At 46.2% G+C, this 20,564-nt stretch overlaps 1 protein-coding gene and 1 pseudogene across 2 annotated transcripts; one reads left to right on the forward strand and one right to left on the reverse strand.

The window, feature by feature from the left end:
• The first annotated feature begins 1,134 nt into the window (after positions 1–1,134).
• On the forward strand, positions 1,135–4,566 carry LOC111547146 (annotated as a pseudogene). Its single transcript, XR_002733037.2, has one exon. The product of XR_002733037.2 is annotated as an aspartate beta-hydroxylase domain-containing protein 2 pseudogene (transcript).
• A 3,955-nt stretch (positions 4,567–8,521) lies between these two features.
• Positions 8,522–18,449, reverse strand: EFCAB9 (EF-hand calcium binding domain 9). The gene is made up of 4 exons (XM_023218751.1): positions 18,314–18,449; positions 12,757–12,905; positions 11,579–11,755; positions 8,522–8,780 (listed from the first exon to the last, which is right to left on the reverse strand). Exons 1-4 carry the CDS (start codon positions 18,447–18,449, stop codon positions 8,652–8,654), a joined length of 591 nt encoding a protein of 196 aa, XP_023074519.1. The 3' UTR covers positions 8,522–8,651.
• Between the last annotated feature and the right edge of the window lie 2,115 nt (positions 18,450–20,564).

The raw sequence follows: 20,564 nt of genomic DNA on the forward strand, positions 1-20,564 counted from the left end.
CCTTTTTTTTTTTTTTTTTTTTTGTCCTGTGAATGTTCTGTTTGCCCATATTCATATTGCATTTTGGTCTTGACTCTCAAGACTTATGAGTACCCATTCTATATTCAGGAAATTAGTTCTTTTCTATCATGTGTTGCCATGTCTTTTGTTTGTGTGGAATTTACCGTGTGCAAATTTTAAGTTTTTCATGGTCAGATCTGTCAGTCTCTTATTTCACAGCTTCTGGGTTTTCTTCTTCTCTCCTCAAAAGATCTTCCCCAATCTGAGGTTATAAAAATGTTTCCCCAATCCAAGGTTAAAAAATATTTCTCATGTGTTTCCTTTTTGGTTTCATTGTTATGTGAAATTTATTTTGGTGAAAGAAGTAGGGTAGCAATCCACATGTATTTTTTCAAATAGCTACCTCACTTTTCTGGATAATACTTACTGAATAACTTTTATCTATCTTTTCCCCCATTAATGTGAAAAAAATCTTTATTTTATGACAAATTTTTAAGACACTATAGTGTTTTAATGGTCTTATTAATTGGACAAATTAGATATACAATGTGTCCACCTCCAACTCTCAAATACTGTAATTTAGTGTTTTCACTTATGGAGAGGAAAGAATGAAGCTGATAACCTCCCTTGCTATAGCCAATCTTCTGTGATGTCTGTTTGGGCCTCTTGTGGCTCCTCTGATCCTCCTGGTTCTTCTGCAGGCTGCGAAGGTGGGTAACTCCCACTCAACAGATGTCAGCACAGTGCATCTGTCTCTTTCTAATCATTGTCTTTAGTATGAGGCTTAAGATGATGAGACATGAACTCTAAGGACTGGTGGAAGATGTTGGGTTGATGCAAAGGGGACTGCAGTTTTGCCAGTGCGTTTAATGCTTTTAATGCCAGTGGCAAAAACTGCAGTTCCCTTTGCACCAACCTAATAAATGATCTCACTTTATTTATGGTTAGCTTCCTCCAAATGTCTTTCCTCTTTGTAGTGGATGTAGATTGTGGAGGAACCAGTCTGTTGGCCTGGGCTGAAACTGTAGCTAGGTAAGCCCTCCCTCCTATTAGGCCTGCATTCCTCTACTTCTGCAGGTGCTGCTCTCTCCCCAAGGCTGAGGCCACCTGAACACACTTGATTGACCAAAACATTTCAGTGCTACTGTGACATAGTAATAATACAGAGTGTTGGTACCATCCAAAAACATACCTAAATGTACATTGTCTAGTAAACTCTACCCTTAAAAGCATAATCTGATGGGCTAATTCACTGTGGAAATAGTGAAACTTACATTGAAGCATCTAACACACATACCTACAAACATTTAAAATTTTTTGGCGGAGCGCAGCGCGGCGTCGGCACCGGCAGGGGCACCGGCGCGGCTTGGGCTGGGGCTCCGGCTCCGACTCCAGCGGCGTGGGCTGGGCAGCGGGCGGGCGGCAGCTCCGCGGCACCGGGCAGGGGGCGTCCGCGGGTCCGCGTCCTCGGGCGGTGGCGTCTCCTGGGTCCCGGCAGCCGCCTGCGCGCCCGGGCGCAGGTTTGGTTTTCCTAAACAAATCCTTTCACAGGGACCGACAGCACTTGATAATGTGACAAAAAACCAGCCTCTTCCACCCCACTGCAGAGACTTTTGCCAGAAGTGGAGCAGTGGGCACGGCTGACCTTGTCGTTCATCAATGCCGCCCCTGGCAGGATCTGAGGATTGGTGGCAGCCATGCCTCCCCCTGCCCCAGCCGCTCCTTCCCCCCCACGCTAATCTGCATGGTGTGGGCGCCCTTGGGACCCCCGAGGACTGATTGTCTGACCTTGCTTCACACCCCCAGTAAGGACTCCCCCAAGATGTCGCTCGAGTGGCTGGTGGCCTGGAGCTGGTCGATGGATGGCCTGAGGGACTGCATCGCCACCGGCATCCAGTCCGTGCGGGACTGCGACACCACCGCTGTCATCACTGTGGCCTGCCTCCTGGTCCTGTTCGTGTGGTACTGTTATCACATGGGCAGGGAGCAGCCCAGGCCCTACGTCTCGGTCAACTCCCTCATGCAGGCTGCCGATGCCAACGGGCTGCAGAATGGCTATGTGTACTGCCAGTCCCCCGAGTGTGTGCGCTGCACCCACAACGAGGGCCTCAACCAGAAGCTGTACCACAACCTGCAGGAGTACGCCAAGCGCTACTCCTGGTCCGGCATGGGCCGCATCCACAAGGGCATCCGCGAGCAGGGCTAGTACCTCAACAGCCGGCCCTCCATCCAGAAGCCCGAGGTCTTCTTCCTACCTGACCTGCCCACCACGCCCTATTTCTCCCAGGATGCACAGAAACATGACGTGGAAGTGCTGGAACGGAACTTCCAGACCATCCTGTGCGAGTTTGAGACCCTCTACAAAGCTTTCTCAAACTGCAGCCTCCCGCAAGGATGGACAATGAACAGCACCCCCAGCGGGGAGTGGTTCACCTTTTACTTGGTCAATCAGGGGGGGTTGTGTTCCCAGGAATTGTAGGAAGTGTCCACGGACGTACCGCTTGCTCGGAAGCCTTCGGACCTATATTGGGAACAATGTTTTTGGGAACGCGTGCATCTCTGTGCTGAGCCCTGGGACTGTGATAACGGAGCACTATGGACCCACCAACATCCGCATCCGATGCCATTTAGGTCTGAAAACTCCAAATGGCTGTGAGCTGGTGGTGGGAGGAGAGCCCCAGTGCTGGGCAGAAGGGCGCTGCCTTCTCTTTGATGACTCTTTCCTGCATGCTGCGTTCCATGAAGGTTCAGCAGAGGATGGCCCTCGGGTGGTTTTCATGGTGGATTTGTGGCATCCAAACGTCGCAGCGGCCGAACGGCAGGCCCTTGATTTCGTCTTTGCTCCGGGACGATGAGAGCATTTCCCGTGCTGGAGTCCGCATGAGGGGCCGAGGTGGGGTCTGGGCAGACTGGTCCGGTCCAGACCCTACCAGTGTTATGATTCCATGCTCAGAAACCTGCCTCAGCGGAAAGCTCTTATTTGGGATTTTATACCGTGTCGGGTCCCTCTTTCCTTTGGTTATTGTAAATGGAAACTTTTCAGCTTGTATTTCCTTCGATTTTTTTTTCCTTCCAATCATTTGCTTCAGAGATTCCTTTCTGGCCTAACAGCGCATTCCTTTGATTCTGTGACCAGAGACTTAGAGCCCTTGTAAGTCTGTCTTCTGTTGCTACTTGTTTTTTTCAGTGCTCTGAACTAGAGTAACTAAATGGTTATTTGTCTGAATGTAATAATGTAAAACTTCTTGTGGTCATCTTAAAAAACAAAACAAAACAAAAAAGAAAACTAAACTAAAAACTGCAAACCAGAGAGCTGGAGAACTTGGCCTCTGATGCTGGCACACAGGGGGGCCTTCAGCCGCCCGAGGGCGGAGGGACAGTCTGCAGCTCCCGCACCTGACTGGCTTCATAGCTGGGTGGAGAGGCTGCCAGACACGGTCAGGATGGCGCACAGTGTCCAGCCCAGGGAGACTGTCACCATCGCTCACCTCACCCTAAACCTTGTCAGGTCCCTGATGGCAAAAGCACTGGGCTGGCAGGACTGGAGGCTGCTCTTTAAACACAGCTTTCCTGCAAAGCTGAAGCTGGTGTCCCCCAGCGCCAAGCTTCGGCTCACACAGATCAGCCACGGAACGTGTGATCCGCTTACCTCACTGCCTACAGAAGCCCTACTGCCAAACTGGGCCTGGAAAATTCCCAGTTTTACCTGTTTTGAGTCCACGATGATGAACGTTAAGGCCACCAGGTTGGCAGATAGGAGCTGTAGGGGGATAAGACCTCACCCACCCAGCAACATTCGGGGAAAGCCTTTCTCTGGCAAAACTGGAATAATAGATCTGACCAAAGTTTCTGTTTTGCTTTGGAGTTCTGTTGCCTATGGTTTTTTTGTTTTTGTTTTTGTTTTTGTTTTCATTTATTTGTACATAAATGTTCAAACACTAGACTCGGAGACAGTGGAAGAGTTGGCCCTGTGTCTTTGTCACTGCACAAAGGTGTGCACTGCGTGATGATGGCCAAAGCCAGTGTGTGCTAGTGAGGAGACAGAGAAGACCTACACGCCCAGAGGACCCGTGGCCATCGTGTTGGTTTTCTGGTCTCCTGTGAAGAACATGTGGATCTCTTCCTGAAGGAAAAGGTCCCAGGAGACCAGTTTGAAGCACTCAGTCTAGAAATAGCCTGTGTTAGCTGATGTGTGAAAGCATAGCCAGCCAGCCACACTAGAGATGCCTTTTCTGAATAATATAGTATGAGCAGTGTCAGATTTATAAAGCCGAGGAGTGATTTGGAATATACAGCTGGTCGCAGGTGCAGGTCCAGTGTTTAGACCCGAATGGAAAACAACAGCTTCTAAGAGGTACAACCATCCAAAGAAAACACAGTTGAAATGCACCAGGCAGGTACTAGCAAGTGTGCAAAGAGTACATGTCTACATTTGAGTAAAATGTCTACACAGATAGTTGTCAGGGACGAGAATGCAGGAAAAGGCAGACATTTCAAACACACCTGAAGTTTTTTACTCATTAAGTATCTTGTTAAAGAATCACTGAGGGGCCGGGCGCGGTGGCTCAAGCCTGTAATCCCAGCACTCTGGGAGGCCGAGATGGGCGGATCACAAGGTCAGGAGATCGAGACCATCCTGGCTAACCCGGTGAAACCCCGTCTCTACTAAAAAATACAAAAAACTAGCCGGGTGAGGTGGCGGGCGCCTGTAGTCCCAGCTACTCGGGAGGCTGAGGCAGGAGAATGGTGTAAACCCGGGAGGCGGAGCTTGCAGTGAGCTGAGATCCGGCCACTGCACTCCAGCCTGGGCGACAGAGCGAGACTCCGTCTCAAAAAAAAAAAAAAAAAACAGAGAATCACTGAGGTGCATGATTTATACACATCCTGACTACTCTGCTCTGCATTTACAAAACCAACAGCCCGCGCAGGTACCTAGCTACCTGCATTCATGTGACGTGGTTGAGGAACAGAAGATAAAGGATCTTGCTGAAAACCAAAAAAAAATAAAAATAAAAAAATAAAATTTTTTATCATAAAATGTACTTATGAAAAAGTCCTAAAGTGGCCGGGCGCGGTGGCTCATGCCTGTAATTCCAGCATTTTGGGAGGCTGAGGCAGGTGAATCATGAGGTCAGGAGATCGAGAACATCCTTGCTAACACGGTGAAACCCCGTCTCTACTAAAAACACAAAAAAATTAGCTGGGCGTGGTTGCAGGCGCCAGTAATCCCAGCTACTCAGGAGACTGAGTCAGGAGAATGGCCTGAACCTGGGAGGTGGAGCTTGCAGTGAGCCGAGATGGCACCACTGCACTCCAGCCTGGGAGACAGAGCGAGACTCTCTCAAAAAAAAAAAAAAAAAAAAAAAAAAAAAAAAAAAAAGGTGTAAAGTGCACATTAGTCGATTGTTTTATAAATCGTACTACTAAGTCCCAAAAGAATATCACTGAAATTGTGCATTTGAATTTTCATTTTGACACTAAGTTTCAGTGTGAGCAATTCAGAGAGATTCTCAGTTTACTGATACCATTCTAGAAGCATCCAGTTTAGGAAGATGCTCTTAAAAGGAAGAACATTTTAAAAATCTGATAGTTGGGCTGGGCACGGTGACTCACCTGTAATCCCAGCACTTTGGGAGGCTGAGGCAGGCATATCATCTGAGGTCAAGAGTTCAAGACTAGCCTGACCAACATGGTGAAACCCCGTCTCTACTAGAAATACAAACATTAGCTGGTCGTGGTGGCGGGCACATGTAATCCCAGCAGCTCAGGAGCCTGAAGCAGGAGAATCGCTTGAACTGGGAGGTGAAGGTTGCAGTGAGCTGAGATTGCCTCATTGCACTCCAGCAAGAGCAAAACTCCATCTCAAAAAAACAAAAAACAAAAAACTGATAGTTGATTAATTATACCTTTTATAGCCACCCTAATGGTTTCCATAGTGGAGGGGAAAACTTATAAAACTGCTCATTCCTGAAACTGCAGTCATTTGATGTGGTTTTAAATTATCCTAAATCAGTACCTATATGTACCTATTATCTTTGGCCATCTTTTCTCCCTGCCCCCATCCTGAAACAATAAAGAGTATAGTATTTTCATTGCTTGAGAGACCATGTCTGAAAAAATACATATCCATGGTTACCCTTTTGTTTTGTTTTTAATAGAGACAGGGCCTCACCATGTTGGCCAGGCTAGTCTCGAACTCCTGAGCTCAAGTGATCCACCTACCTCGGCCTCCCAAAGTGGTGGGGTTACAGGCTTGAGCCACTACACCCAGCCATGGTTACCCTTTATATATCTCAGGACCCCTCTGGAAGATAGGAGAGAGAAGCCTTCCTGAAACCTCACTGAAATTTCTTCTCCCAAAACCATGCCTAGATCCCAAGGCTATCTGGTGGCAAAAGCCATTGAGGCTGCCACAAGAAGCAGAAACGGTTTATACCAAGATGAGCTTAGAGGGGCACTTTGGAACTATGGCTAATCTCTAGCTGCCATTTTCTGACCAGATAGTGCTCATCTTTCAGTACAGTGGGTAGATGTAGTAGTGTCCATATGTACTTGCCAGAGAGTTTCTCCTTGGAGAATAATTGCAAACTCTTTACCAAATCAAAGGAAGGGAAGAGCACTGTTGTGAGATGACTTGCATCTTTTTGTTTTTCACAATTTCATGAGATACATACCATTATCCCTATATCAGAGGTCAAGTGTCTTGAGTTGTGTTTGTTTTTCTGGTACCATTGTGGGGAAGAGAAGTTTTGACTGCTAAGTACATTTGTCACACTTGAAAGCATGAAATCAAAATCCCATGTCTATTAAATATAGAGAGATAGTAATTATTTGCTGTTACTTACAAGTTTAACTTATGAATGACAATCTTAGATAAGCAGTATTCTGGTCTGTTGCACATTGACAAAGTGTAATTAAATTCTATTTTTGATGTTAAGTACTTTGGAACTCATGGAATTCCTTAAGGCCAGTTATATTATTTAATGTATCCTTAAGAAATCCTTGGTTTATAGTAAATGAGCTGTATTTATTTTTTGAGCTGTATTTAACGTCTTTCCTGAGAAATTTGTGGTAGCAGGAGATGTGGTGATTAATAACATTGTGCAAAATAGATTTCCAAGCCAATGAAATCCCAGCTTAAAACTTGAATCTGCTGAAACTAAAATGAGCTACTCAGATACTGGCTATAAGCACAGGCATCTAATTGACCTTGAATTTGAATCCTGGTCCTCCCTCTTGCGAGCTATATGTAAGGTCCTTAATCTTTCTAGGTCTCAATTTTCTCATCTGCACATTGAGGATAATAATACCTAATTCAGAGGGCCATAAGAATAAATCATGCATTTAAAGACATACCTAACCCATAGCAAGCACATGATAATATGGTAGCTGTCATCAATAACATTACAGTACAGTTGGGTAGAGAGGAGTCATAAGTCCCATCCCAAAAAATATTTTTAAATTATTCAAGGCATCAAAAAATTAAAATTATGCAAGGGCATGTAATAATTATTTGGCCGGGCCAGGCACGATGGCTCACACCTGTAATCCTAGCACTTTGGAAGGCCGAGGCAGGCGAGTCACGAGGTCAGGAGTTTGAGACCAACCTGGCTTATATGGTAAAACCCCGTCTCTACTGAAAATACGAAAATTAGCCGAGCATGGTGGCGTGTACCTGTAGTCCCAGCTACTCGGGAGGCTGAGGCAGGGAGAATCACTTGAGTCCGGGAGGCAGAGGTTGCAGTGAGCCGAGATTGCGCCACTGCACTCCAGCCTGGGTGACAGAGCGAGACTTGGTCTCAAAAAATAATTATTATTATTTTACCCTAGTAAATTTGGTACACTTGTTTAAGTACTTAACTCAGAATAATTAAGATTCTAAGAAGAACATAGCCTCCATATTCTTAAATGTCAACTACTGTGTGTTTGGAGCACTTCACCATTGGCTAATTTGAAATCTCAGGCGCCTAGGTGGCCTTAGCCTAAGAAGTAGGAGGCTATTGGACCACTAATGACCAGGAAAGCTGCACTTTCTTTCACCAACCTGGCTCCAGTATGTTGTGTTAGCAATTAGTTGAATACAGAGGAAGCTATTGATCAGGGTTGATCTGAAAAGCAGCAGCAGCAGAATTGAGACATGTCAACAAAATGAAAGTGGTTATTCCACATTACATTATTGTGAGTTCTGTGTGAGGTCAAGAGGTTATTAAAATTCAGAACTTGGCTGGGCACAGTGCTCACACCTGTAATCCCAGCACTTTGGGAGGCTAAGGTGGGTGGATAACTTGAGGTCAGGAATTTGAGACCAGCCTGGGCATCATGGTGAAACCCCATCTCTACTAAAAATACAAAAAATTAGCTGGGTATGGTGGTAATCCCAGCTACTCGGGAGACTGAGACATGAGAATCACTTGAACCCAGGAGGTTGCAGTGAGCCCAGATCATGCCACTGCACTATAACCTGGGCGATACAGCAAGACTGTGTCTCAAAAAAAAAAAAAAAAAAATTATAAAGATACCCACTTTGATGCTCTGAATTTATTTTTAGACATGTTAACAGTCTTCATCAATGTTCATGTTCTGTACTTTCAGATCCCATGTTTTTCCAAGAGACTCTTTCGGCTTACATCTACTTGATGTGACATTTTCTTTTAGAGTAGAGACTTCTCGTTCTCTCTCCTTTTTCTGTCTCCTTTTTCTTTCTCCTCTGTTTTCTGCCTCCTCTGTAATTTGTCAGCGTAGATGATTGTATACAACTTAAATTCCTGATAATTAAGAAGCTTTGGGTTGGGGAGGGGAAAGAAAAATTATTTCAGGAAAAACTTGATACTTTGTTTCAGATGATAGCAGGATTGTATTCATTTTTGTTTTTAAAACTTGGAAAATTAAAGACACTTGGTAATTGGGACATAATTATAGTCTGATTGTAGTCGAGTACCCAGGAATAGTCTGTTGTAGATGCTAAAGGAACAAGGGTCACCTTTTTTTTTGAGACGGAATCTCTGTCGCCCAGGTTGGAGTGCAGTGGTGCTCTCTCAGCTCACTGCAACCTCCGCCTCCCAGGTTCAAGCGATTCCCCTGCCTCAGCCTCCTGAGTAGCGAGGATTACAGATGCACACCACCACACCTGGCTAATTTTTGTATTTTTAGTAGAGATGGGGTTTCACCATGTTGGTCAGGCTGGTCTCGAACTCCTGACCTCATGACCCACCAGCCTCAGCTTCCCAAAGTGCTTGGATTACAGGCGTAAACCACTGCACCCGGCCTCTTTTTTTTTTTTTTTTTTTTTTGAGACGGGGTCTCACTTGGTCACCCAAGCTGGAGTGCAGTGGTATGATCTTAGTTCACTGCAACCTCCGCCTCCCTGGTTCAAACAATTCTCCCATCTCAGTCTCCTGAGTAACTGGGCTTACAAGCATGTGCCACCATGCCTGGCTAATTACATTTTTAGTAGAGACAGGGTTTCACCATGTTGGCCAGGCTGATCTCGAACTCCTGGCCTCAAGTGATCCGCCCACCCCAGCCTCCCAAAGTGTTGGGATTACAGTCATGAGCCATGGTGCCCAGCACAAAGGTCACTTTCTTCTATTAGGTTGGTACAAAAGGCAAAAGTAATTGCGGCTTTTGCCATTACTTTACTTTTCTGTTTTTTTTGACACGGAGTCTTGCTCTGACGCTCAGGCTGGAGTGCAGTGGCGCCATCTCGGCTCACTGCAAGCTCTGCCTTCCAGGTTCACACCATTCTCCTGCCTCAGCCTCCCGAGAAGCTGGGACTACAGGCGCCCACCACCACACCCGGCTAATTTTTTTGTATTTTTAGTAGAGACGGAGTTTCACCATGTTAGCCAGGATGGTCTCGATCTCCTGATCTCGTGATCCACCGGCCTCGGCCTCCCAAAGTGCTGGGATCACAGGCGTGAGCCACGGCGCCCGGCCCCAGCCTGCCAGCTTTCAATGGCAAAAACCGCGATTACTTTTTTCACCGACCTTTACCATGTCAAGTCCAGAGGTTTCAGGCTGGCATCTAATGTTGTTCACAGTGTGATCATTGTTTTCAACCTTAGCTGCCACTTGTTTCCCCAATGTGGATTTCCTCTTTAAATAGGCAGAATTAACTCTCTTCACCATAGCTTTCTCTTAGGAATTTTTTTTTTGAGACAGGATCTCACTATGCTGCCCAGGCTGGCCTGGAACTCCTGGGCTCAAGTGATCCTCCCTTCTCAGCCTCCCAAGGAGCTGTGACTACAGGTGTACACCACAGTACCCAGCCCTTAGGATTATGCTTACCTGCTCTCATTCATCATATAATCTCTTCCTGTTTAATTCAAATCTACAAACTCTTCCCTCAACACCAAACGACTACCATGTTATTAAATTTCCTCTAAAGTGCCGGGCGCGGTGGCTCAAGCCTGTAATCCCAGCACTTTGGGAGGCCGAGACGGGCGGATCACAAGGTCAGGAGATCGAGACCATCCTGGCTAACACAGTGAAACCCCGTCTCTACTAAAAAATATAAAAAACTAGCCGGGCGAGGTGGTAGTCCCAGCTACCCAGGAGGCTGAGGCAGGAGAATGGCATGAACCCGGGAGGAGGAGCTTGCAGTGAGCTGAGATCCGGCCACTGCACTCCAGCCTGGGCAACAGAGCGAGACTCCGTCTCAAAAATAAAATAAAATAAAATAAAAATAAATAAATAAATAAATTTCCTCTAAAGTATAATTTTGTATCCATATTATATGATGTAGCATTTTTTGTTTGTTTGTTTGTTGAGATGGAGTCTCCCTGTGTCCCCCAGGCTAGAGTGCAGTGGTGTGATCACGACTCACTGCAACCTCCACCTCCCGGATTCAAGCGATTCTTCTGCCTCAGTCTCCCGAGTAGCTGGGATTACAGGCACCTGCCACCACGCCGGGCTAATTTTTGTTGTTGTTGTTGTTTTTAAGTTGGAGTTTCCCTCTTGTTGCCCAGGCTGGAGTACAATGCAATGGCATGATCTTGGCTCACCGCAACCTCCACCTCCCGGGTTCAAGCGATTCTCCTGCCTCAGCCTCCTAAGTATCTGGGATTACAGGCATGTGCCACCACACCCAGCTAATTTTGTATTTTTAGTAGGGATGGGGCTTCTCCGTATTGGTCAGGCTGGTCTCAAACTCCTGGCCTCAGGTGATCCGCCCACCTCAGCCTCCCCATTCTGGGATTATAGGCGTAAGCCACCGCACCTAGCCAATTTTTATATTTTTGTGTTTTTAGTAGAGACAGGGTTTCACAATGTTGGCCAGGCTAGTCTCAAACTCCTGTCCTCAGGTGATCTTCCCGCTTCCGCCTCCCAAAGTCCTGGGATTATAGGCTGAGCCCCTGAGCCTGGCCATGATATAGCAGTTAGTCCACCCTTTCTCTTCAAGGGCCCATAAGTCTCTTAAGTTTTTTTCTGATCCTAGTGCCATGCAATATGCTTATTTGACTGGGTTTTTCCCGCCCTCCTCCTCTGCCATCTCTCCTATATGTAGTAAGACATTTTTCTCTGCTTATGGAAGGAAAGAGACTGCCACACAGATGCCACATTTTGGATCTGTACTTACATTGTCACCTGTAAGGCCAAAGTCATGGAAGAGATCTTTGAGTTCCTGTTTGTGAATATTGAAGAGAAATCTGTACTTTCCAAAGTTTTCTGCACTAATTTGCCCATCCCCATTCAGGTCAAGCAAGTCAAAGACAGGCCGGGAATGACGATACATAAACTGTCCTTCCAAATGGTCCTATTGCGAGAGAAATAGGTGAGATGAGCAACAAACAGGGTTGTCGATGCTGCTTTCTAAACTTGTTTCCTGAAGACGTATCTTCACCAGCCCCTTCCCTAGAGAGCTAAAAGCAAAAGAGAAAATCGGAAGCTCAGGGCTGAAGGGGTTCTATCATCGATGCAGGAAGTCTCACTTCAGCGTCTGCATTCAAAAGGAACTTGAATTCTGCCACCTGTAATGATCAATTCTGCTAGATAGAACTCTGGTTACTATAATGCATTTCCTTACATTCAGTGGAAGTCTTGTGAAACATCATGGCATGGGTGATAAAATGATGACCTCCTTCCCTCAAAAAAACGGAAACTGAGGCCGGGTGCGGTGGCTCACACCTATAATCCCAGCACTTCAGGAGGCTCGAGGCGGGCAGATCACTTGAGGTCAGGACTTTGAGACCAGCCTGACCAACATGGTGAAACCCCATCTCTACTAAAAATACAAAAAATTAGCCAGGTGTGGGGGTGTGCACCTGTAGTCCCAGCTACTTGATCTATTGAACCCAGATGGTGGAGGTTGCAGTGAGCCGAGATCGCGCCACTGCACTCCAGCCTGGGCCAGATCGAGACTCAGTCTCAAAAAAAAAAGGAACTGGGTAAGTACATACTGGAAATGTATATATGGTAAGAAAAGACCTCCAAAGGAGTGAGGCACTTGAGCTAGCTGGCGATTCTCTGAAAATCACCAGCTAGAGTGAGTGAGGAAAGGAATGCCAAGAAGGGATGCGATGGGCCACATCTGTCCTCTATGAGGAGGGGCAGAGTAGGAGGAGTAGGAGGGTGGCCAAGAGGCTGGGGCTGCAGCAGGGAGAGGCTGTTGAAAACCTGAATCATTCGGGAACCAAAACTCATTTTCCCCACCAGCCATCTTTTCTTCCTCTTTTTAGTGAAAGGAAGAAAACTGATGTATTCCTAATTCAGTGCTCCCATTAGCAAGAGGATGGCAGCAGCTGTGCGGTTACTTGCCTGGTGGGCCAGCAGCATACACACCAGCATGTAGAACTGCTCAAAGCCGATCTCGCCCACAGCGTTCCAGTCCAGCATGTCAAACACAAGGTAGATCTGTGCCTTTTTCAAGTCAGTCACATGATGAAGGAAGTGATAGAACAGCACATCTGTTAAGGTGGACAGGTGAGGAGATGTGTTATTTGAATATAGCTCCAAAGTGCTAAACAGCTAGAAGCCACATAAACGGTAGTGATGTTGGAAGCTTGTTGATCTAGGAAGAATGATGGTAACATTTTGTTCCTGGCTTTGCCCACTGTACTTTCTACAATTCCTCAAACCTTCATCACCCTTGAGCTTGTGGAAAAGCACTGGACCTGGAATTGTGGAGAATGAGATCGTGGACAGGGCTTGGCTCCTGCCTGCAGCTCACACTGCATGGAGCAGACAGATGTGCACACAGCACTAATAAAAGGCAAGGTGCTAACGTACAAAACGGGCACAAAGTGCTCCTCATGTATGAAAGGGAGAGCTTAATTCTCACTGGGGACTGAGAACACTTTCTTGGAGATGCTGACATTTTTCCTGAGCCTTTCCCTTGAGATAATTAAAATGAGGAATAAAAAAATCATTCCCCCTCGGCCATGCGCAGTGGCTCATGCCTGTAATCCCAGCACTTTGGGAGGCCAAGGCAGGTGAATCACGAGGTCAGGAGTTCGAGACCAGCCTAGCCAATATGTGGAAACCCTGTCTCCATTAAAAATACAAAAATTAGCCAGGCATGGTGGCACGCACCTGTAGTACCAGCTACTCAGAAGGCTGAGGAAGAAGAATTGCTTGAACCCAGGAGGCAGAGGTTGCAGTGAGCCGAGATTGTGCTACCGCACTCCAGTCTGGGCAACAGAGCAAGACTCTGTCTCAAAAACAACAACAAAAGTCATTCCCCACCTATAAACGCCTTGATATGCCTCATGGCTTGTATAAAGCAAATGCATTTGGCTCTAGGGGAAAGGGAACAAACTTTATTTATCACCTTATGTGTTAGGCACTTTATTTATTTTTTGGTTTTTTTGACTGGAGTGCAATGGCACATTCATAGCTCACTGCAGCCTCAACCTCCCAGGCTCAAATGATTCTCCCACCCCAGCCTCCCAAGTAGCTGGGACCACAGGTGCATGCCACCACATCCAGGTAATTTTTTAATTTTTTGTAGACGTGGGGTCTCCTTATGTTGCCCAGACTGGTCTCGAACTCCTGGGCTCAAGCAATCCACCTGCCTCTGCCTCCCAAACTGCTGAGATTATATTTATATGAAATAATATATATATAAAATAATATATATGTGTGTGTGTAAACCAGCGCACCCAGCCCATGTTAGGCACTTTAAATGCCACATTTCACTAAATCCTGATAACCCTACAGAGAAAGTGGTATCATACTGAGAGGTGAAGCCAACTGGACTTCCTGAGTCGAGTAGGGGACTTGGAGAACTTTTCTGTCTTACAAGAGGATTGTAAAAACACACCAATCAGCGCTCTGTGTCTAGCTAAAGGATTGTAAATGCACCAATCAACATTGTGTAAAAAACCACCAATGAGAGCTCTATGTCTAGCTAAGGGATTGTAAATACACCAATCAGCACTCCGTAAAAATGCACCAATCAGCGCTCTGTGTCTAGCTAAAGGATTGTAAATGCAGCAATCAACACTCTGTAAAATGGACAAATCAGCACTCCGTAAAATGGACCAATTAGAACTGTAAAATGGACCAATCAGCAGGATGTGGGCAGGGACAAATAACAGAATAAAAACTGGCCACCACAGCCAGCAGCGGCAACCCACTTGGGTCGCCTTCCACGCTATGGGAGCTTTGTTCTTTTGCTCTTCACAATAAATCTTGCTGCTGCTTACTCTTTGGGTCTGTGCCACCTTTAAGAGCTGTAACATTCACTGCGAGCATCTGCAGCTTCATTCTTGAAGTCAGGGAGACCACTTGAACCCACCAGAAGGAACCAACTCCAGACACAATACCCTTTATAGTAAGTCTCAAATATCAATTAGTGTGTATTAGCATTTCTCATACTGTAATGGGGATACCAATCACTTGGGGGATATTGTAAAACTACAGATTCTGATTGAAAAAATCTGTCATGGAACTTGAGACTGCCCATTTCTCCAAGCTCCTAGGTGATGTGGCTGCGGCTAATCTGAGGACCACACATTGAGCAGCAACGGTGTGCCTCATGCTGGGCGCAGTGGCTCATGCCTGCAATCCTAGCACTTTGGAAGGCTGAGGTGGGCGGATTACCTGAGGTCGGGAGGAGATCAGCCTGACCTCATGGAGAAAACCCGTCTCTACTAAAAATACAAAATTAGCCAGGCATGGTGGCGCATGCCTGTAATCCCAGCTACTTGGGAGGCTGAGGCAGGAGAATTGTTTGAACCCGGGAGGCAGAAGTTGTGGTGAGCCAAGGTTGTGCCATTGCACTCCAGCCTAGGCGACAAAAGTGAAACTTTGTTTCCAAAAAAAAAAAAAAAAAAAAAAGTTGTGCCTCACATAGTAAGTGGCAGAGCTGGGATTCCAGTGTGGATTTGCCTGACCGTGGTGTTTTTTCCACGGTGAAGCTCTTTCGTGCATTAGTTAATGCATATTTAATCATATACATTCAGAAGAAAAAATACTGAAAAACTCTTTAAAAACTGGAAAGTTTTTTGTTTTCTTTTTTGTTGTTTTCATTTACAAGATCTTGTTGCATACCAAGTACATAGAAGTTTTTTGCCTGCCATTCTACTCATTAATCATGAATAAGAGATGAAAAAAACAAACATGGCAATACACTTACACAGTGGTGTGTGGCTGTCTACAGTTGTATGTACAAATCACAGTAACAAGGGATTTTTACATTTATCTACATGTGTTTCCCCTTACTCGCTGATTACAGAAACTACCTCCTGCATAAGAAATGGCTCCACTCGCTGGGCGCGGTGGCTCACACCTGTAATCCCAACACTTTGGGAGGCCGAGGCAGGAGGATCACCTGAGGTCAGGAGTTTGAGACCAGCCTGACCAACATGGAGAAACCCCATCTCTACTAAAAATACAAAATTAGCCAGATGTGGTGGCACATGCCTGTAATCCCAGCTACTCGGGAGGCTGAGGCAGGAGAATCACTGGAACCCAGGAGGTGGAGGTTGCAGTGAGCCAAGATCACGCCATCGCACCACAACCTGAGCAACAAGAGTGAAACTCCATCTCAAAAAAAAAAAAAAAAAAAGGCCGGGTGCAGTGGCTCACACCTGTAATCCCAGCACTTTGGGAGGCCAAGGCGGGCGGATCATGAGGTCAGAAGATCGAGACCATCCTGGCTAACACGGTGAAACCCTGTCTCTACTAAAAATGCAAAAAATTAGCCCGGCATGGTGGCGGGCGCCTGTAGTCCCAGCTACTCAGAGGCTGAGGCAGGAGAATGGCGTGAACCTGGGAGGTGGAGCTTGCAGTTAGCCAAGATTACGCCTGGACGACAGAGTGAGACTGGGTCTCAAAAAAAAAAAAAAAAAAGTCTCCACTGAATACGTAAAATATATCTGTGTAATGTGGAGTCCCAACTGCAACCAGCTAAAGGCACAGCAAATCAGTAGTCACAATGCACAATGTCATGATTTGGGGGCTTCTGACCGCCTCTTGATGTTCCTTCTCCACACCTCCCTGGATATGAGCACTTGGAAACAACACACCACATGTATACACAGTGATGTTTGTGTAGTTGCTCCTTGAGAAATGTTTCCAGGTGCAACTTAGTGGCTACTTAACAAAGAAGTGTTTTGAGGCCTGGTGTGATGGCTCACGCCTGTAATCCCAGCACTTTGTGGTGGGCAGATCACTTGAGGTCAAGAGTTCAAGACTAGCCTGGCCAACATAGTGAAACCCTGCCCGTCTTTACTAAAAATACAGAAATTGGCTGGTGTGGTGGTGCACACCTGTAGTCCCAGCTACTCAGGAAGCTGAGGCAGGAGAATCGCTTGAATCTGGGAGGTGGAGGCTGCAATGAGCCAAGATTGGGCCAGTGCACTCCAGCCTGGGCAACAGAGCAAGACTCCGTCCCAAATAAATAAATAGAGACTGTTTTGAAACCGGTGGACTCTGGCTCACCCAAGTCTCCAAGGCCTTAAGTCATTCTCCCACAGGAAGGCAAACATTAAGGCTGTGCCTTCACCCTTCCAGGTCACTCTCCAGTCCCTCTGTGACCAGAAGACATGAGCATGGCGTTACCTCCTGGGTGTTGCATCAGCAGGGAGTGATCTGGTTACCAGGGAGCTTAGACTCCTCAAGCATCCCAGCAAGACTCAGCGTGGGCTTTGCAGGCAGAGAGCCCAGCATTTCCATCTCAGCCTTTTATTTACAGTTAGGTCCCCTGCAGCTGCCTTATCTAGGGCAGGGTTATTGCGAAGATTTGGCAACGCACTGTATGTAGATCTCTATGTAAAGAGAAAAAGAAGATGTCCTCTTTTTATTGTTTTTAAAAATTGAATGAGCTCCTTAAAATCATGACTGAGGAACCCCTTCCTCACAAATGACATTTCTCTCTCTGAGGTCAGAATGAGTGAATGGATAGGATACCTTATTTCTACTCAGTCCTAAAAATAACCTAAAGTGTTTTAATTGGATGTCTATTAGTGTGTGAACTCAACAAGCACGGCTGAGAGCTGCAGTTTTTTTTTTTTTTTTTGGTCATTCACAAGTACCAGTGAATAGAAGGGACCCTGCAGCTCATCAGATTCAAACGTCCCCTATGACAGATAAGAAGAGTCTTGCTGAGGGGTCTCCAGAGTTAGTGCCTGAGCGGGGCTCAGCTCCCAAGAATAATAATTAGAATAATAACAAACACTTATTAAGTCCTTATGATGCATCAGACACTGTGCTAAGCATTTGCCATACATTATCTCATTATCTTTTTTTTTTCCAACTATGAGATGGACTCCATTATGAGAAGCCTCACCTCTAGATGAGGAAAATGAGACTTAGAGAGGGTGATGTTGTATTATCCACATCACCAAGGAATAATGGGTGTGGAGCCAGGATTCCACCAGAGTCTGCAATTTTCTCCTCCCAGCTGAACTGTCCCCAGTGTCAATTCTGAGTTGGCAACTTCTCTCTGTGCTTCAACTAGAAGATAAAATATTTACTAACAGGCCAGGTGCAGTAGCTCACACCTGTAATCCCAGCACTTAGGGAGGCTGAGGCGGGAGGATCACCTGATGTCAGGAGTTCGAGACCAGCCTGGCCAACATGGTGAAACCCCATCTCTACCAAAAATACTAAAAATTAGCCGGGCGTGGTGGCAGACACCTGTAATCCCAGCTACTCAGGAGGCTGAGGCAGGAGAATCGCTTGAACCCTGGAGTCGGAGATTGCAGTGAGCCGAGATCGTGCCACTGCACTCCAGCCTGGGTAATAGAGCAAGACTCCATCTCAAAAAAAAAAAAGTACTAACAAAATAGTTTCTGGCTCTGCAAGTTTTCCTGCACATTAGCTAAAACCCAGGTAAGGACCCAGAGGAGACATGTCTGAAAGTACTGACCATTCAAGGTGTTCTTGCCGTGCACATCCAGAATGTGAAAATATTCCGCCAAAGCCTTCACATTTCTCACGGATAATAAACAGTGTATTTTGTCCAGATAGAGGTACCACAGAAACGATCCTTCCTTCAGTCTCATCTTCGGACTCTGTAAACTGAAGGCATTGGCAACCAGAAATAGAATACAGAATCCTGCCTCAGAAGTAGAATGTTGGATAGGGTGTCTGAGATCTGGCAGCAGTAAAGGTAAACACGTCAGAGGAAACAGTCAAAAATTAAAATTGCTGCTTCTTAATTTTTCCAGCTATGCTATAGATAGATATCTGTTGTCCGAAACCTCTTGGTAATGTGATTATCCTTGTGTCACTAAAATATAATCAGTTCTAAAAGAGATCCACAGGCTGTTCAGAAACGAATGAGAGAATGTGCTACATAGGAAAACTGCTACACAGCCCAAGTGGTTTTCAGAGCATTTATAGCCCTAATAATTTATTAGAAACAAGAAAACTTGAAAAACACATGGAAAAGTACTAAAAGAGCCTAGAATAACTACAGTATAAAAATGCCAAATAGAAGAAGTTTTCTTTTTTTTTTTTTTTGTTGAGACAGAGTCTTGCTCTGTCACCCAGGCTGGAGTGCAGTGGCACAATCTCAGCTCACTGCAAGCTCCGCCTACCGGGTTCACACCATTCTCCTGCCTCAGCCTCCCGAGTATGTGGGACTACAGGTGACAGACACCCGCCAACACGCCCGGCTAATTTTGTGTATTTTTAGTAGAGACAGGGTTTCATCATGTTGGCCAGGATGGTCTCGATCTCCTGACCTTGTGATCCCCCTGTCTTGGCCTCCCAAAGTGCTGGGATTACAGGCGTGAGCCACCGCACCCTGCCTCTTTTTTGTTTTTTTCTTTTTTTTGAGACAGGGTTTCACTCTTATCACCCAGGCTGGAGTGCAATGGCACAATCTCAACTCACCGCAACCTCTGCCTTCCAGGTTCAAACGATTCTCCTGTCTCAGCCTCCCGAGTAGCTGGGATTACAGGCATGTGCCACCACGCCCAGCTAAATTTGTGTTTTTAGTAGAGATGGGATTTCTCCATGTTGGTCAGGCTGGTCTTGAACTCCTGACCTCAGGTTATCCACCTGCCTCAGCCTCCTGAAGTGCTGGGATTACAGGTGTAAGCCCTGTGCCCAGCCCTTTTCTTTTTGAGACAGGGTCTCACCCTGTCACCCAGGCTGGAGTGCACTGGGGCGATCACTGCTCACTGCAGCCTCCACCGCCCAGGCTCAATCTTCCCACCTCAACCCCTGAAGTAGCTAGAACCACAGACACGTGCCACCACACCCAGCTAATTTTTGTACTCTTTGTAGACACGGGGTTTTGCCATATTGCACAGGCTGGTCTCAAACTTCTGGACTCAAGCAATCCACCCTCTTTGGCATCCCAGAGTGCTGGATTTACAGGTGTGAGCCACCGTGCCCGGTCATCACATTTTTAAAAAGCAAAAATGATCAAGTAAAATTGATTTTCATAACATTTTATCTAACCCAATATATCCAAAACATTATTTCAATTTGTAATCAACATTTTTTAAAAAATTAAAATCCAGTGTGTATTTTACATATGTCACATTGCAATTTGGACTAGTTACATTCCAAGTGCTTAATAGTCTCATATGGTTAGTGGCTATCACATTGGACAGCATAGATACAGATACATAAAATAGGGCTGGGTGTGGTGGCTCACACCTGTAATCTCAGCACTTTGGGAGGCTGTCGCGGGTGGATCACCTGAGGTCAGGAGTTCAAGGCCAGCCTGGCCAATATGGTGAACCCTCATCCCTACTAAAAATACAAAAATGTGGTGGGCACCTGTAATCCCAGCTACTCGGGAGACTGAGGCAGGAGAATTGCTTGAACCTGGGAGGCAGAGTTTGCAGTGAGGTGAGATTGTGACGCTACACTCCAGCCTGGGTGACAGAGCGAGACTCCATCTAAAATAAAATAGAGGCCGGACATGGTGGCTCACACCTGTAATCCCAGCACTTTGGGAGGCGGAGGTGGATCATGAGGTCAGGAGTTTGCGACCAGCCTGACCAACATGGTGAAAACCTATCTCTACTAAAAAGACAAAAGTTAGCCATGCACGGTGGCACGTGTCTGTGGTTCCAGCTGCTTCGGGGGTTGAGGTGGGAGAATTGCTTGAGCCTGGGAGGTGGAGGCTGCAATGAGCCAAGATCCTGCCACTGCACTCC

Source organism: Piliocolobus tephrosceles, chromosome 4 (genome assembly GCF_002776525.5).
Source record: "Piliocolobus tephrosceles isolate RC106 chromosome 4, ASM277652v3, whole genome shotgun sequence".
In the NCBI taxonomy this organism is placed as follows: Eukaryota; Metazoa; Chordata; class Mammalia; order Primates; family Cercopithecidae; genus Piliocolobus; species Piliocolobus tephrosceles.

Bases quoted from the DNA above. Each gene is read 5' to 3' on its own strand.
- EFCAB9 (XM_023218751.1), bottom strand. From the start codon at position 18,449: ATGAGACTGAAGGAAGGATCGTTTCTGTGGTACCTCTATCTGGACAAA. The intron at 12,906-18,313 runs GTCAGTACTTTC...CCACCTTAACAG, and splicing joins CGGCAAGAACACCTTGAATG to ATGTGCTGTTCTATCACTTC. The intron at 8,781-11,578 runs GTAAGTACAGAT...CCCAACCCAAAG, and splicing joins TTGGCCTTACAGGTGACAAT to CTTCTTAATTATCAGGAATT.